At 38.8% G+C, this 18,824-nt stretch overlaps 1 protein-coding gene across 1 annotated transcript in view; it reads right to left on the reverse strand.

Moving 5' to 3' along the window:
* The window catches only part of tenm1 (teneurin transmembrane protein 1), a 351,544-nt gene that overhangs the window by 106,565 nt on the left and 226,155 nt on the right, over nt 1-18,824 (reverse strand). Inside the window, exons 15-18 of the mRNA XM_041797861.1 lie at nt 11,881-12,115; nt 10,539-10,658; nt 8,513-8,774; nt 6,970-7,255 (exon numbers count right to left, since the gene is read on the reverse strand). Coding sequence (XP_041653795.1) covers nt 6,970-7,255; nt 8,513-8,774; nt 10,539-10,658; nt 11,881-12,115 — 903 coding nt within the window. The remainder of the gene's footprint in view (nt 1-6,969; nt 7,256-8,512; nt 8,775-10,538; nt 10,659-11,880; nt 12,116-18,824) is intronic.

Here is an 18,824-nt window from a genome sequence, read left to right on the forward strand (position 1 = left end):
CGTTTTTTTAGCTTCTTTTCAACTATTTTTTGATATCCAAAAACATGCAGACTCTTTCTACCAGCAAATGCTATATTATAAAATTATTTATTATCCTAATTATTTAGTGTGAAAGCTAATGATCAAACCTGATGCTCACTATCAGACTGATAGAAACTTTTAACGCTGCGATGCTCTAAACGTGTTTCTTCCTGACAAACAGACTGCTGCTGTCTGACTTTAATTCTTTTCATAATCTAATAAACAGAAATTACTAAATAGACTACTATAACACCCAGCAAAAAATAGTCGTAAAGATGTTTAAAATATGACAATATTACAGCAACATCTTTATAGAGACGTATTTATAGAGACATCTTTTCAACAACCTGAAAATGACATCTTTTAACCTTTCACTTTTCTATTAAATCTAGACATTGATTAAACAAAGAGGAGACGTTTTTAACGACTATTATTTGGCTAAATTTGAACTAAATCAGACGGACAAACATGGCTCAGTTTCCTAAGACTAACTTGTGTCTAAATTAAGGCTATGATGGACTGAATGTAGAAAAAAAAATGTCTGAATGATGTCGGTGTTTGGTGGGAAAGGGAAGATTCATATCTGAATCTTTAGATTTTATGAGCTTTTAACATATTTTACGTTTGAAGGTGAATCAGAAAACTAATCAAATATTAAACTCCTTACTGATTCACTCTTTATTATTGATTTTATTAAATATACTCTCAATTTTTCACTGTAAATGCTTATTTCAAACACTTCTTTTAAATCCCAGCCCATCAGTTATTGAGCCTTTAAAACTCCTGATGTTTATATTCTGTTTAGAGTCTGTTGAGTCTGTTTATCGTCTGTTAAGTGCTGAGAAGTTTCACCGACATCCACTGCGTCCAGTCAGAGAGTGATATCCAATAAGGGGGCGTGTCTCTGAGTAAAAAAGAGTTCCGGGAAGCCTGCTTTCATGTGTCTTTGCTTCAAATCTCAGTCCTCGGTCTTATGGCTTGGGTCTTAAAACCCTGTAAGAGCTTTGGCACAGTCTTTAAGATGGCGGATACTTCCAGTTCAAGCAAATCCATAAGACTGAGGACCGATCTAAAAGAGACTTGGCATCCGGCTCTGGTTGTGCTAAAAGTCTTCCATTTGAGAATAATGGATCTGCAACAATCCTGTCTCTGAGCTCTGCAGGCACTTCCTTGGACCTCATGGCTTGGTCTGAATGGGGGTCTGAATACTTTCTGAATGCGCTGTCATTGTTTGCTAAAAATTTCTTGCAAAAGTTCAAATTTTTTATTCATAATTCATCATTTTGCAGTTAAGATCAAACATTGCATGACTGTAATAAAAGCTGATTTATGTTAATTCATAATATAAAAGTGCTAAATTAATTCAAACAGTGGAATTTAATTTAAAATTCTAACTCATTGTGTCTTTCTTAATCTAGCATATTTGAGTGCTGGTGGGTGTTCACCCTGACATATCAGAACTCAAATGTGCTCAAAAGGAAGGTTAAGTCTTGTATTAATTTCTGATAAACTTTTGGCTGCAATGACTTAGATGCACTGATTTACTGGCAGCATCACACTGCTCAATTAGAATAAGTCAAAGCGTTTAACATTCAAATATTTCTGCTGGTGTCAGGACCAAAACACTGATTGTGTGAATTAGTCAGCTCTAAAGGTTCTAACAGGTGAAGACCAAGCTGCTCTTCCATGCTAATAGATTTTATACAAGCACAAGGCTGGCTCTCTTCCAAGGATTGCACAGATCTGAGATCCATCGTTCATCACAGAAAAGTACATTTTTCCTCACTAGTTGGCACAAGTACAAATTCTTGTATCTGTATATTTCCAGCACAACCTAAACTGCCTTGAAAATTTAAAGACAGCACAGCAAAGACACACTTTTCTGTTATAGCCATGCAGAGAAAAGTATATGCCTGCGTCTGTTTAAAAAACTATAAAAATGTTAAACATGGGTGCAGGTTTGGCTCGGTTAACAGAGCAGGCGCCTGTTTGGAATATTATTATCATTATTGCACGAGTCTGTTTATGATCACTTTTTTAAATTGGTTTTATTAGGTATGGATTATTTTGCTCTATTTGCACGGGACTTTAATTACCTAGGGACCTCTGGTATGTTGTAATAATTGCGAAGGACATCTGTGTTTTTAATCCCGTACCAATCAAACATGTCTGTAATTTGCAGATTAAAGAAAAATCCGACCATACTCAGTGCACACAGAGGTCCACAGGTAACGGTAATCCTGTACAAACTGACATCTCTGTAATTACAGGTGGTCTTTTGATTGAAAAAAATACTAGAGCCTTTCTGGGAGATAGTTAACAAAGTTTTGGCACATATAGGTTATAAATAGTGCTTCTCTTTTAGTGAATTTCAGCATATGTGTAAAAATGGCTTTATTTTACTTAGCTTATTTATTCAAACTCTAGTGTCCAAATATGCGTGCATGCACCTCTGCTCTCTTCATACACAGCTGCTCTGCTTCCTACAGTTTCTCTTTGCAAGTGCCTGATTTTATATCAGTATTATTGAGCCGTACATTTCTGGGGTAACACAATTTATGATTTGAAATGTGTCATTCAACATTCAGTGGTTAGGCTACAGCAGCTGATCCGTGCAAGGAGGGTTGCTGTGGCTGCGTAATGATCACAAATTTGTACACCAGCAGCATCATAACAGCTGTTCATTTACATTAAATGTCCCTCTTTCTTACACATTAACGGGAGGGATTACTGACTTTCTCTCTCTTCCTCTTGTCTGATCAGCTGAAGATGCGCACAGGTGACTAATGCAACCTCAATGTGTAATGGAAGAGCTAGAGGAGATATTTCACTAGTTTATCAGTCATAGACGGCGAGCTGCAGGTTAAAGTATATACAGAGAGAGGGAAAAACTTAAGTGCATGTTGTCAGCTAGAAATCATGGTTTCACATTAGTGAAATGTGATGTGCCCAACATTGCATATCTGGTAGAAAAATAAAAAATCACTGTGCATTGCTGTAGCAATGCAGCACCCTGCACGGGTTCTTAATGTTTTCAACTTGCAACCCAAAATAATAATAAAATAGGGCCAGAGACTGGAGACCTCCACTGTACCTGGAGCTGGTTGAGGTGTGAACATTCACAGGAACATCTGGGGAGTAATTTTTCCAGAGTAAAAGATGTTTCACTCAGAAATAGTAAATTTACTCCTTTTTATAGAATATTTTTTGACCAGCCACCACCAAAGTTGGGGTAAAAACACAGAGGAAATTCTGCTGGAGTAAAACCTAAACCATACCCACTTAAGTTTTCAGCTGCCATCACTGATGGGCCGTCACGGCTGCAGCTCATTAGCTGTCCCAGCTGCAGCTCATCCTTGGAAATCAAGATCTCCTCACCTGGTGATGAACCTTCAAACACCTGTGTACTACAGCTTCTAATCAGGTAACCCAGCTCCTCTTCAACCTTTGATAATCTAGTGATTTTTCAGTGTTTTTTGCCCCGTCTAACTCCATATGTCCTCTTTTTTTGCAGTGTCTCCATCTCTCTGCCTGTGCTACTGCCAACCACCAGCCAGTACACTCACTATTCTGCATATATCTGCACTATTGTTGTCAAATAAACTTCTTTAACTGTACTACTTCGTCTCGTGCTCTGCTCCTGGGTTCTTGTCATATAGTCAATACTATTGTTTCCGTAATATTAAAACACTATGGCTAGTATGTGTAGGCAAAAAGCCTCTTTTGTTCTTATGCCATTTATGGGTGGAATAGTAGAATTACCTGTAGCTCTAAATAAAGAGGAAGCTTAATCTATTTAGAGTAAGATACAGTTCTACAGAAGCATTACTTAATTCTATGTGGCGTAGAAATTGTTCTGTAATGAGAAGGAATTATTTCTATAAGAATGAAAAACAGAACTGAAAGGACTAAATATAACATTGTATTAAGAACGGTGCTATAATGAGTAAATAATGTTCTGTATTACTCTGTATTGAGTACGAGTTGGTTTTATTTTGCTCATCATGGAGTACATAATCATCATTTAGAGTAAAAAAAAACACTTTTTTAGAGTAAAAACAACTCTGAAAACATTACTCTGTGAGCAGAGTGAATTTTACTCTATATCAGGGTGTCAAACTCAATCACAGCAGAGGCCGGATTCTGAATTTAGGTCCAACCTGAGGGCCCACCAGGGTCAACATTTAACCAGAAACTGTCAACATAATTTTCACCCCTAATGAAATATGGAAAAAAAAAGAACTGATGATAGATGATTTTGATATTAAAAATAGTCAAAATTATCGATTTAAAGTTTCAAAATCTGAGATAAAAAGACAAAAATATTAGTTAAAAAGGTCAAAGCATGGAATTAAAATTCAAAATTAAGTTTATAAAAGGCAAAAATATTAAATAAAATTTGAAATCACAAGTTTTATAGGTCAAAATATGAGATAAAATTAAAAAAGCAAGTTTTTAACATCAAAATACAAAATAAAATTTGAAATCATGAGTTTAAAAGGTAAAAAAAAGATATAGGAGTCAAAATAATCAGTTCAAAAGGTCAAAATATGATAAAAAAAAACAACAAAATTCTGATTTAAAGGTAAACATGTGAGATTTAATGTTGAAATTATGAGCTTTAAGAGAAAAAAGAGATAAAAAAATAAAAAATATGTTTTAAAGGTCAAAATATGAGATACAATTTTAAATCATGAGTTTAAAAGGTAAAAATATGAGATAAAATTCAAATCATGGGTTTTAAATTTTTAACTGAGTTTTTAAAGAACGAAATACGGGGTTAAAATTTAGGTTAGGCGTTGAAAAGGCCAAAATGTGGGATAAAATTCAAAATCATGAGTTGAAAAGATCACTTAAAATTTTTAAATGCCATTCTAAAAGGTCAAAATATGACATTAAAAGCCAAAATCGTAAGTTTAAGTTCTAACTTTGAGATGCAAAATTGAAAAGTTGACATGAAAACATAAATTAATTTTATTTTCCCACCTTCTTGGCTTTTTAGCTAATCATTTTTCTCTTTTCTTTTTCAAATTTGGATGACTTAACAAGAATATTTCAAACCAACAAGGTAAAATCAAATTTTTTTTTTACAGGAGGAAATCTGCAGACCTCATATGGGTGGGCCAGTTATAATAAAAAAATGATATGATGCGGGCCAGGTATAACTATACCACGGGCCAGGTTTGGCCCCCGGGCCTTGACTTTGACACTCGTGCTCTATATAAACTGGGACCAAATGTTCTATTTTTCAGAGTAAAATTTCATTCAATTGATTAAAATGTTCTGTGGTAAATTTACTGTGTTCAAGAAAAGTTGTGTGCAGACTTATATCTTAGGTTTTTTTAAGCTTTCTGTGATTTCAGCCTAAATCTCTCCAAATTATGTTTTTATTTAAAATTTAACTAATTTCATGCATATTTTTTGTAAATAGTAGGTCAAATATTACATTTGAAATCATTTAAAAATGTGTTTTGCTTTTTGGAAGGCATCTGGTGACCTCCTCTTAGTGTCTCGCAACCCATGAGGTGGTCCTGACCCTTACGCTGAGAACTACTGGTTGAAGGTACGCCCCATGTACGAGGGCGGCCTGTGGTGGCATTTCCCACATGTCTCTCCCTCACTCTCTTATCCATATCTTAGATTCTATCCACTGTCCTACGCTGTCAATAAAGAAATAAAAAGCTCCAAAATATATTTAAAAAAAAAAAAAAAAAAAAAAAAAAAGAAATGTGTACATTACAGACTTCGCTGACCGCACCAAACACTGACATTAGGGGATAATCAAGAAATTATCAGAGGTCCACAGGTAATACCAGTCCTGTGTGAATAATACTTAAGCTGCGACATATGGGGTTGAAAAACTGACTGACTTCTGATTAATGATGAGCATTTTTCATTGGCTACAAGTATTCACACTCTTCATGGCTCAGGTGTTTACTCGTGTTGGCCAAATATCTTTCTGGAAATTTTTGCCTTGAAACTGAGGGGGGAAGGTGTTAAGATGAAAATTTTTAAATGTGACATTCCTTTCCAAAAAACAAACAGCCTTCATTTCAGTATGTGTGTCTCTCTAAATGCAAATGCCCCATCTTCCATGGGCCTATAGTGGAGCTGTGTGCTTCCATTGCTGTGGTGGGGACAGCAGGTGAAGGGCGGGTACGATCATAATAACTCCTTTTTTGACATCACAAGGTGCAGAGATTTAAAAAAAAAAAAAAACAGTCAGATTTTGCGTTTTGTGACCACAAAAAAGGGGACTGACTGGCTTACATCACATTTTGTGGGTCAGGAGACACTCTGGATACCCAGATTCAGGGGCAAGTGTGTACATAGTGCATTTTTCATGATGTGCCTAAAGTTGTGTTCATGACAAAGGGGTTGCTTTTGTTAAAAGTCGCATGTTTAACCCATTAAAGACAAGTTTATATTGGCCCCAGAGGTTCCCAAAACATGCCTGTGAAGTTTGTTGCTGAAAAAAAAAAAAACCAGTACAGGATTTTTCATGTTTAAAACCCCTCTGTTTCAGCCCTGCTCAGAACGAGCTGTTTCTGTATCTGTGGCTTTAAATGTTACTGAGCTGTCTGACTCCGCCCCTGACTCCACCCCTCTCAGGAAATGGATGTGGCTCTCCTGATCTTTCTCTCAGCTGGCAGTTGAGAGGAGGATCAGGAAGGGAGGGTGGAACTTTCTTCCAAGCAAGGAGGGCCAACCGAAGCTAGGGGCGGGGCTAACTCCCCACATGACATCATGAGGTGAAAATCTGAGAATGGCTTGTTTTAGCACACGTTTTCTGAAAGGTGGAGAAAGAGTGGGGGGAGGAAATGGATTTTTCTGATGGGGGGGGGTTGGGGACTGGCCAGAGGCACATATTTTTGCTCGAAAAGCCTGAAAAAGTTCTTGCATAATATGTGACCTTTAAAGACAATATATTTGATTATTTCTACCTACCAGTTGCATGGGTGAGGCCCCAGACTTCCTGCCCATAAACATCCGTCTTGTTCCAGACCAGCCTGTGGACCAAGCCGGGCCCAGCAGGGTACCAACGCTGGTACAGCCGTCCCTGGACGGATGCACGGACATGCACCTTAGAGAGGCCGCCGAGTGGGGAGATTGGGGACGATGGGGAGGGGGGTGTGAGGAGGATTCGCAGCAGAGAGAAGTAGCCTGCAGCGCGGGTGCTCAAATAGTTCAACTTCGCGAATGCTCCTGGGATTGAAACCTCTTCCTGCACCGCCTAGGGAGAACAAGACGGAGAGCAGGGTGAAAAATGCAGGTGATGAAAAGAGGATTAACAGATGAGATGAAGAGAATAATATAAAAAGGAAAGGTGATTTATCATTATGTTCTATTTGTATAATGAGCTGATGTAATAAGTGCCAGTGGCGGGTACAGGATGAAATAGCTCATGCAGAAAGGTGCACCAAGTCTACATAATATGCTTTCATAATAATCATACAATTCATTTTTAGTTAATGACTTGTGTCCTGCGTTTTATGTGGAATTATTTTTTAATGAATCAAATTAACTCGACAAAATGAAGGTTTCTTTAAGAAAGTCTTCTTTTAAAAAAAAAGTAGAGCAAGTAAAAGCGAGGCTCAAGCCTCTGATAAACTCTTAATTAACGTATTTGGCTAACATTTCTTCACCTACTTTCATATCTTTTTGTCTCAAATCAAATGTCTTTTAAGTCTGTGATTAACTTAAATATTAAATAACCTCTGAGATGACTATCTCTAGCACATTTTCATGAAAGGAATTTAAGGCTTTGATTCCATTGTGAGCACAGGTGAACACAGTGGGTGTTTCTAAGCTCCCAGTGAACACTCAGTGCTGTTCCTTCCCTTTTCCCTCGCTGTCTGTTTTCCTGAGGTGTTATTTGTCACGAGGATAAAATGTTCCCTCATTTTGCTGCTCTATTCATCCCAATGCTGTCTAATTCTGTGAGATGAGCTTGAACTTTGAAGTGCAGATGGTTTGTAGTGGATGTGAATGCTATCAAAATACTATTCCAGAGTAAAGCCTTCACTTCTTTGTGCCAGAGGATCCTGTGAGCATTGAAAGTATCAGATGCGGCATTTCTGTCTGTGTCCAGGTAACAGAAAAGCATTCTTGGTGTACCAGGAATTTTGATAAGCTCAAGATGAATTTTAGTAAGAATAAAAAAAAAAAAAAAAAAAAAAAAACTCTTGGAGTCCTGCTGGAGGGGTTGTGTCTAATAACAAGTTTGACCTCCTCACCTGACCTTCAACAAGCTCATTTGCTCAGGTGCCGAGGAAGTATATGGATGGAGAGCTAATTTGCATGCCTTCTTTAATCCTTATTTGTATGATGCAAATATGAACCAGGCTATATTTGCAAAACCCTGTGAGGCCGGGCTGGTTTGTTGTTCATCTGTAACAAATTGAGCCTCTGCTTCATACTCACAGCTTGTCATCTCCACACACAAAGCCAGTCATGGTTACCTTTCATACAAATGAGGTGTGTTTTGTACCTGTAGCTCGGGTACCGCTGGCCCCTTCTCTGCACACGCTCCTGTGTATCTTGGGAGTGGGTAGGGCAGGACCAGAGGGTAGGGACTCAGAACGCTTCTTATATCACATTTAGGCTGTTGAACTTCTTCTCTAGACATGGTGACCTGACCCAGAACCAGGAAGTTGTTGTTAGGGGTCCAAATGGTGCGTGTTTGTGGCAGGAAGGGTGGTCGCTGGAAAAGCAGCGTCATAGACATTGCGCCCAATGTCACCAGGTCGAAACTGCATTTAAAATACAGAGAGACAAAATAAGATTGAAGCATGAGGGGGATAAGCACATCTTTTGTGACTGTGGCTACCTTCTCTACCAGCTAGGCTTCCAACTGGTTTTAAAGAAAACATCACATGACCCAATTTTAGTTCCCTACACTGTCTCCCTGCAAGTTTAAGATTTGGTTCTAAGATATTACTTATTACTTTTAAAACACGTATGGGTCTGTCTCCCAGCTGCATATCAGAATTATTAACCCCCTACGAGCCAGCCTTAGATCCTTGGACAGGGGCCTCCTGGTCATTCCAAAGTTGAGGCAGTTTCCATTATGACCCCTTAACTTTGGAACAACCTGCCTGAGGAGATAAGGCAAGCTGAATCAGTCACATCATTTAAATCACTTCTTAACACTTATTTTTGTAGACTTGCTTTTAATGTTGTCTTCTTATCTTCTTAGTTGGTTTTATTTGACTTTTATCTTCTATCCTGTTTATAACTGTTATTTTCGTGATCTCCTAATGCTTGTACCTCTTTCTTTGCTTGTCCTCTCTATACCCTTGCTATCGTTTCTATCATTTTTACTGCTTTGATATTTGTAGAGCCTATTTTATCCTGAATTTTCAAGAGGCATCTGTTAAAAGACCTCTACATGGGGTGATCTGGACTGTGGGGTGGGATGTGACATGCTGACTGTCGTTGGGTTTTTCCTTAGTTTGTAGTGTGTTATTTTTAATTTCATCCCCCTAATCCTCCACTGAACATGTTTGATATTGTTTTAAGTCTTAAGTCTGGTCGTATGCAAATTGTGTTTCTCAGTCACCAATGGGAGCCATTGTTGTGCATAAGCAATTAATTCCCTTCACTCTTTAAAACATGAATGTGATCATAGATCATTCTAGAACCACTGACTGTCTGCTCAGAACTCAAGAGATGGATACACAATTCATTCCAGGCTGCCATGAAAGGTACGGTAAACCGCCACTGGGATTTTCAAAGTAAAAGCCTTATCAGTTTGTTTTTGTGGTGAGACGTCTCACATTTACTTACGTTACTTTTATTCTAAAGTGTTTCCAGCACAGCTCCTTGGTCATTGCAGTAACATTCAAAGTTGCTTCGGTATTTAACTTTCCTTTCATTTCTACTTGATGTAAATGATTTAAAAACATCGGATTATAAGGGATATTAACTTAAATGCAAACTCCATCTCCTTCTATAGCTTGTTCAGAAACTGTTGTTGGGAATTTCCATCAGATGCATGATGGGAAATAATCTTATAAGGAATCATATACTTGTCTTGTAGTTAGTGACCCACAGTCTTTGCTAAATCTTAGTCTGAGACTAAAAATGTAATGGCTTGCAGACAAATTGTCTTGAAGAGACTGATGTGAAAGGGTCTCAGATGTCAGTCTTTTAAGAGTTTTAGCAAAGTCCTTTGGTGTAAGACCGGCATAAGTCTCCACTCAGCCTCCACCCTCAAAAGTCTTGGTCTTGTCTTGGTCTTGGTGCACTCTGGTTTCTTGGTCTTGGATAGTGTGGTCTTGACTACAACGGTCTTAGGCCTAATGATGTCCTGTGATTTCTTAGTTTGCATGCAGTCTGGGTCTTTAAGTCTTATGAAGCTGTTGGATTATTATCCTGGTCATTGTTTGCTGAGGCTCTTGAACTGTTTGGCCTTTGCTGATGTTGCTGGTGTCTTTCCTCGACATGCCAAAGCTCTTTATAAACACTTGCTTTTAAATGTGCTATATGAATTAAGTTATGAGTATTAGTATTACCTTCCATCCTGCCTGCTGATGGTATACCCATACTCTGGATGTTGTGGAAAGGTGATGTTGACTCCCACCAGAGGAGAGCCATCCTGCAATGCCACGCTACCTCGAATCACAGCCACCCGACTGGAAAAACAAAGACAGGAAGTGGGGGGAGAGCAGAAGGGAAAGAGGTACACAAAGAGAAGGAGAGATGACAGGTTTACAATGATGGAGAACATAACCATTGTTTGGAGAGAGAGAGGCATATTGTGACAGACTAGCCAAACGACCTTGTGCATGAAGAAAAAGCAACTGGGTTTATTCCGCTCAGTACAATTCCCTTCTTTCACACATAGAAATCTGCCCGAGATTGCCAGGATACAAGGACCGTAAATATAGCTTCACCCACAGTAAAACCTTTCAACACCCTGTCATATAAAAACGAAAACTCCACGTCATGTTTATATTACACTGACAGTAGTACCTGCAGCAAAAAGAGGCTGTGTTGTTCTTTAAATAGCCCTTAAGCTATCAGTCACATCTCCACTGTTTTGAAATATTCATCTTGATTTTGCCGGTAAAGTGTGAAATACGCTGCTTAAATGTGGAATAATCGCTGAACCGGTCAAATGAAGACAGATTCAGACAGACACGTGTGTTGAGCTCCCACACACACAAAAGCACACACAGGCTGAAAGACTATCTGTTCTGTTTCACAGGAGGGATGTATGAAGGATGGGGTGGTTTCCCTGGGTGGCTGCCTCTCCCTGTTTGTTACTCCTGTCCTGAAAGCTGCCATCGATTTCCCTTCTGAAAAAAACTGCCACATAATTAATACATTTGTTTATTCTGGGGGTGAACCGGGACAGGGAGAACGCACTTCGCCATATTTCAGGGAAGCATCCCTGTTTGTTTTAACAGCGAACTTTCTAGGCCATCACCATGTCAGAGAGATGTATTTCCTCTCTTAGATTGCACTGAGAGGTCTCTGAAAAATTAATAGCGACACCTCGTGACTGGTGTAACTGAGTGATACATTAAGCATGAATACGTGACAAACCAACTCTACAGTTGTACCGTGATACTGATACTGGAGGACAATGCTCTGCCTGCTAATCTCCAGAGGAGACTGCTGCCATGTAAGCAGAGGTATGTGATCACATGCAAGAACATTTTCTCATGCAAACATACTCTCATTACACAAATAACTGGTAATGGGTGATTTAATGGATGTATTTACTTCGTTATCTACTTCTTTTTCAACGTAGTTTACAGCAAGACAGCTCAAGGACATGGACACACAAAACAAATACATGGAGGTATTGGCATGCACACGCAGGCACACAAAGAGTAAACAGGAGCATACCTGGTATCAAAGGGCACGTCTCCAGGGAGAGTGTGTGTGGCTGCTTTGCCGAGAAGGAAGCGTATGCGGTGGTAGTAGCTGTGGGTGTGTGCATTGGTGGGCGAGGGCGGCGTGGTGGGGGGCAGCTGGCTCTGCTTCAGCAGGGCCAAGGGGTCGGCCGAGCCGTGGCACAGGGGGTCAGAGCCGCAACTCAACTGCTCACAACAGTCCGGGTCCACGCAGTCCACCAGGCTGTCTGAAAGGGACAGAAAGATGACGATTTTCAAAACAGATGAAATCTGATTAAATCTTTCACTTTTTTGTGGTATGTGAGGATAAGCTTGGTTGGAGCGCCTTGTAGTGGCAAGCCATTCAAGTATTTATCATGGGACTAAAGATAATAAGAAAACATATAGGTTAAGCATTTCAAGGTACAGTAAAAGCAGTGCAATCAGAAAGTATTCAGACCTGCTTCACCCCTGTCAGTTTTGTTGTTGCAGTCTGATGCTACAGTAAAAAAAAATAGGACTTTATTCTCATTGATCTACACTCAGTGCCCCATCATGACAGAGTGAAAACAGAATTTTAGAAATTTTTGCACATTTATTAAAAATAAAAACTGAAATATTACATTGACATAAGTATAAACACTTGAAATTTAGCTCACACTCCTCCCATTTCTCTCGGTCTTTGCTGAGATGTTTCTACACCTTGATTGGAGTCCACCTGTTGTAAATTAGATAGATTGGGCATGACTTGGAAAGGCACACACCTCTCTATAGAAAGCCATTCCAGCCACAGTGTATACTGGAGCTAAAACCAAGCTATGAGGTTAAAGGAACTGCCTGCAGAGCTCAGAGACAGGAATTTTCAAGGCACAGATCTAGAGAAGGCTACAAAAAATTCTGCTGCTCTGAAGGCTCCCAAGAGCACAGTTGCCTCCATAATTCTCAAATGGAAGAAGTTTGGCACAACCATGACTCCTCTAAGAGCTGGTTGCTTGGCCAAACTTGAGCAGTCGGGGGAGAAGGGCCTTAGTATGAAGTAACCAAGAACCGGATGGTCACTGACTGAGCTCCAGAGATCTTCATGTGAAATCCATCCAACGCCTCGACTCTTCTTAGAAGGCTGTCACAAGACTCTTTATAGATCTTGCTTTGTGCACTGGGGCACGGTCATGTTGGAATAGAAAAGGGCCTTCCTAAAACTGTTGCCTCAAAGTTGGAAGCATAGCATTGTCCAAAATATCTTGTTCTACTGAGGCATTAAGATTGCCCTTCACTGGAGATAAGAGGCCTAGTCCAAACCCTGATAAACAACCCCATTCCATTATCCCTCCTCCACCATACTTCACAGTTGGAGCAATGCAGTTAGGCAGGTAATGTTCTCCACCAAACCCAGACTCACCCATCTGGCTGCAAAACAAGATGGAATCCTCAAGTTGGTGCAAAACACATGAAAGCCTGTTTGGCTTTCACACAGAGGTTTTTGCAAACACCAAGTGGTATATTTTCCATCCACTTGAGGCTTCTGCCTAGCCACTCTGCCATAAGCCTAGATCAGTGGAGGGCTATAGTGATGGCTGTTCTTCTGGAACTTTGTCCCATCTCAACACAGGATCTCTGGAGCTCAGTTGGAATGACCACCACATTCTTGGTCATCTTTCTTATGAAGGCCCTTTTCCCCTTATTTGCTCAGTTTGGCTGGGCGACTAGCTCTTGGAAGAGTCCTGGTTGTGCCAAACTTTCTTCCATATGAGGTTTACGGAGGCGGCTGTGCTCTTGGGAACCTTTCAGTGCAACATAAACCCTTCTGTAGCCTTCCTGAGATCTGTGCCTTTCTGAGCCCTGTAGACAGTTCCTTTGACCTCATGGCTTCTCTGATGTGCATTGTGAGCTGTGAGGCCTTGGACTCCAATCAAGGTGTAGAAACATCTCAGCAAAGTTAAAGAGAAATGGGAGGCACCTGAGCTAAATTTTAAGTGTTTTCTCCAAGTAAATTTGCAAAAGTTTCTAAAATTCTATTTTCACTTTCCCTCGATGTGGTGCTGAGTGTAGATTAATGAGAATAAAAATGGATTTTTTTGACGGTACCACCAGGCTGCAACATAAGAAAATAGAAAAAGTACCTGCCAAGATATAATATTTAAACTGCCTGCCAGTGAGAAACTCCACTGGGGTAATCTAATCTTCAACAATAAGCTGCTCGTGCATCATCATTACAACAACTATCAATCAAGAACAATACACAAGGGGCCATCGGCATGCAATTAGAGCATCCTCTGCTATAAATCAGACCTGAATCACCAGCTTTCTTCAAATGGGAATTCTCAAAGTCCAGCGTAAACAATGAGCTGCACATACAAAGCCAGGCGGCAGGTAATAGGGGCCTGGCTGGCATTTGTGTTTCCTATTTCAAGCCTGTTTCTGAAAAGGCAGGAAACAGTGCTGACATTTAAATGCATCTGACCACAGAGCGCAGAGCCAAAGGCCAACAATATTCTATTATAACCTCCTCCTACAAAGGTAGCATAGTACAATGGTTGATTTCCATAAGATTCACTACTGCAACTTGAAAGCACACAATTTACTGAATTTCTAATGGCACTGTCATTAAAAGAGCAGACAGGTTTGTAGCTTATTATGCAGCCCTTCTTGTTAATTGTTACACACACAGAAGCAGAATGAAAATGTTGTTTTTTTAAACACAAGTAGTAACTATAAATATGTATGTGCATGTGATTTCACTGCCTCGCATAAGGAAGAGGAAAAAAACAATACTCCTCGCTCTCATCCAGGCAGAATAATTGAAACTCCCTCTTCAAAGTTCCTCTTTATTCTCTGATTACTTTTGATAACATCTTTCCATCTCTGTCTATCTTCAGAGACAAAAAGATTGCTGCAAGAGAAGCCTATGAGAGCCTTCAGTTTATCTGCCAATTAAGGGAGATGGCCGAATTGTGTGGCAGAAAATTATGGTATTTGAAAGGCTTTGCAGAGAGGTAGGAAAGAGATAAGACAAGTGTAAATGGTCTCCATAGGGCTTTGTTAGTGAGTCTTTCTCCAGCATAATCATCCCTAAGCTGAACGATTTGATACCTGCAGCACTGACACTTAAGTAAGTTCATCAATATTCATACGGCATTAGAATTCCATTTAATGGCATATAGGCTTTATTTTCCTTCCAGCGTATAGCACCATATATATTCTAATGCATTTTTTGTTTGACAGAGAGAAGCCTGTCCTTTCGTCCACCCACTCAGGATAACTCAACCTCGACTTAGCCTATTCACACAGACAGATAGAAAACATTATTCCAAATCAACACACTTGCAGGAATGTATTAAAATGGCAGTCCAGTTATCCAGCATTGAACCTCCATAGGGGCTAATAAGAGACCGTTAGAAAAGCCAGTATCCTGACTTGAGACCAAATAGAGGTCAAGCCATGCACACAGGATTCAGCATTTTCAATACGACTCACTGGTTTTGTTCGGCCAGATAGAGAAATGCATCACTTTTCTTATGTAACAGCTTGCAACAAAGTGCATTTCTTTAATTTGATGCCGTCTCCTTAAACTCACAGCTTTAGCTCTTTACTGTGTAGTCCAACTCCAGTTCCCTCTCGACAGCGAGGACCAGTGTCTTAATGAAGTCCGAATAAAGGTTAAATGAATAACTAAAAAACTGAGATAACTTTCCATGACATCAGTAGGATTAATTTTTAGGATGTGACAAAGCTGCAGAGCTACAAAAGTAATTATACAATGATTTTAACTGGCTGACTAGTGGTTAGGAGTAGAACCAGAGGGAGGATTTTATTTTCTTCTTTCTAGGATCAACCTTACCTGACATGCCAGAGAGACTGTTTCACATGTCAAGCATGGGATATACAGTATTACATGCCATCTGGGCATGGGGATCAAGGGCAGAACCTTTCAAAAGAATCTCAAAAGGTAATTTAAATCTGCCTGTCACATCGATTACACAATATGACGTAGTAGGAATGCGCCACCCCAGGGGGTAAATTACATAACCCAAGCTTGACAGCCAGCTGTAATGGCTCACGATCAGTGGAGCCAGTTGGTGTGGCAGACTCTTGTTGTAGCTCAAGGGTGTCAAAGTCAATCACAGCAGGGGCTGGATTCTGAATTTAGGTCTAACCTGACAGTCTAACAGGGTCAACATTAAACCATGTAACCATACAACCTGTCAACCTCATTTTCAACAGCAATAAATTAAAAAAAATCTTCGCACTGATGATAAAAGTTATTTTTCTAGTCAAACTGATTAGTTTACAGGCTCAAAATCTGAGATAAAAAGTCAAACTTATTTGTTCAAAAGTTCAAAACATGAAATTAAACATCAGTATGTTTATTTAAAAAAAAAATAAATGGGATAAAAAGTCAAAATCATTGATCAAAGGTCAAAATATTGGATACAATTTTAAATCTAAAATTTTAAATACAAAAGATTGAAATATGAGACATAATTCAACATCTCGACTTCTTAAGGTCAAAATATTGGATGAAGTTGGAAACCAGGGATTTTAAAGGTCAAATATGAGACAAAATTAGAAAATATGAATTTATAAGGTCAAAATATGAGATCAAATTAAAAATTAAATGTTCTTTTGGTCAAAATATGAGATCAAAACGGAGAATCATGACTTTTATACATCAAAATATGAGATACAACCCAAAATCATGGGTTTTCAAGGTTAAAACATGAGATAAAATTTAAAATTGTTACTCTATAAATTCAAATTTTGGATTAAAAGTCAGAGTTAATAGGTGATAGGTCAAAACATGAAAGATTAAAAAAAAAAAAGTTTAAAAGGTCAAAATATGACTTAAAATTGAAAATTGCTACTCTAAATTGTGAGATGCAAAATTGAAAATATTAATTGAAAACAAATATAATTTATTTTCCTACATTCCATTATCTAATTATTTTTACTCCTTACCCTTTCAAGTTTTTTGTGACTTAACGAGGATATTTGAAATCATTAAGGTTTAATTTTTCATTTTTATACTGGAGGAAATCTGCAGACCTCATACCGGTGGGCCAGATTAAAAACAAACAAACAAACAAACAACAAACAAACAAAACCTAACATGAACTTGTGGGCCGGTTATAACTGTACCACAGGCTGGATTTGGCCCCCGGGCCTTGAGTTTGACACTCCTGCTGTCGAAAAGAACAAAAACATGTTTTTTTAACAAGAAAATCTTTCAGTGCATTTCTTCACTCTTCTTTTAATAAAGACATGATTTCCAGTTCTGATAAAACCACCGCTAGAGCTGCAAATCTCTTCACCATATCCTCTGTTTACAGTCCTGCTAAATCACAACCATAGCTACTTTGCTCTTCTTCAATGACTCAGATTGTTCCAGTAATTCTCTAGGGTTCAGACTGAACCTTTGCAAGATGTATTTGCCTGATGGCAGACATGGAGTCTGGCCAGTCCATCAGTTAAGCAGGAAGACCATTGTGATGTCACATTTGCTTACAAAATGGCAAAAATGTGAGCCATAGATATCTATTATCTATCTTTAGCTCTCACTTTCAGGTTTTAAATAAAGGTTCAAGACTGTGCCATCCCATTATTCACTATGGTTACTCTGCTTGTTTTCTCACTTACTGCACCTCCCTCTTCTTCATTTTTATCCCCCCTCTATTCAAGGATTCAAACCGGCAAAGAAAAATGTTCCTTACCACTGAAACTATGCTAATCGTTGCTTTATTCTGTTTCCAAGGTAATTAATGGTCACTCTGTCTTTATCAAAAATATACAGAAGGTGTTTTACCCTTTTATTGATTTTATAAATCAGTCATGGTCAAAATAATTTGGCATTTTAGACAAAAAATGTCAAAGTGAAGACAGATTTCTACAAAACGATGTCAATTACATAAAAATATGCAAGGTAAAATAAGTGACTTTATAAATATTCACCCCTTAAAGTCAGTATTCAGTAGATGCACCTTTGGCTACAATCACAGCACTGAGTCTGAATACGTCTCAGTCATGCTTGCACATCTGGAAACTGCAATTTTACTCCATTCTCTCTCTCCAAGTCCAGCCACAGATTCACTCTCGGATTGAGGTCTGGGCTATGACTCAACCACTCTAGAACATTCACCTTTTTGTCCTTAAACCATTTCTGTGTAGCTTTCGCTGTATCATTGTCTAGCTGGAAAATAGATTTTCTCCCAAGCCGTAGTTCTCTGAATAGCAGACTGAATAACATTGTCCTCCAGGATTTTCCTATATTTTGCTGCAGTCAAAGTCAAGAAGCATCCCCACAGCATGATGCTGCCACCACCGTGCTTCACAGTGGTTTTGTGGTGCTGTGCAGTGTCGGATGTCTGCCAAACATAGCGTCTTGTCTGATGGCCAGAAAGCTCCATTTTGGTCTCATCAGACAGAAAATACTGAATTGCTTGGGGTGTTCCTTTGTTTTGTGGTGTAATGTAGCAAGGAATACACAGACATGGGTGCCTCTATACTGCAATCACTTGAGACACATTTACTGCACTCAGATGATCCTCATTTCACAAAGAGTGAGACTATTAGCACTGATTGGCTGAACCTCTGTTGGATTAGGTCAGTCTTATAAATGTAATAGTCACATTGCATATTTTTGTTTAATTGAAATCACTTTGTTGAAATCTGTTTTCACTTTGACATTAAAGAGTTATTTTATGTCCAAAAGGAAAAAAAAAACATGATTGATTTATAAAATCAATAAAAGGGTAAAACATCCAAGTGGATGAATACTTTTACAGGCACTGTAACATAGAGCATAGTCTAGACCAGCTAAGGGGGGCTAGAAGGGGGGTAGCTCAAATTGATACTTTTAAATCATGATTCTGTTTCATCGGTTTAGAATCCTGATTTTTTTTTTTTTTTATGTAAATGTTCTGCAGGCATCCTTTATATGACACACCCAGATGCACTATCTGT

This window comes from Cheilinus undulatus, linkage group 10 (genome assembly GCF_018320785.1).
Source record: "Cheilinus undulatus linkage group 10, ASM1832078v1, whole genome shotgun sequence".
Classification (NCBI taxonomy): domain Eukaryota; kingdom Metazoa; phylum Chordata; class Actinopteri; order Labriformes; family Labridae; genus Cheilinus; species Cheilinus undulatus.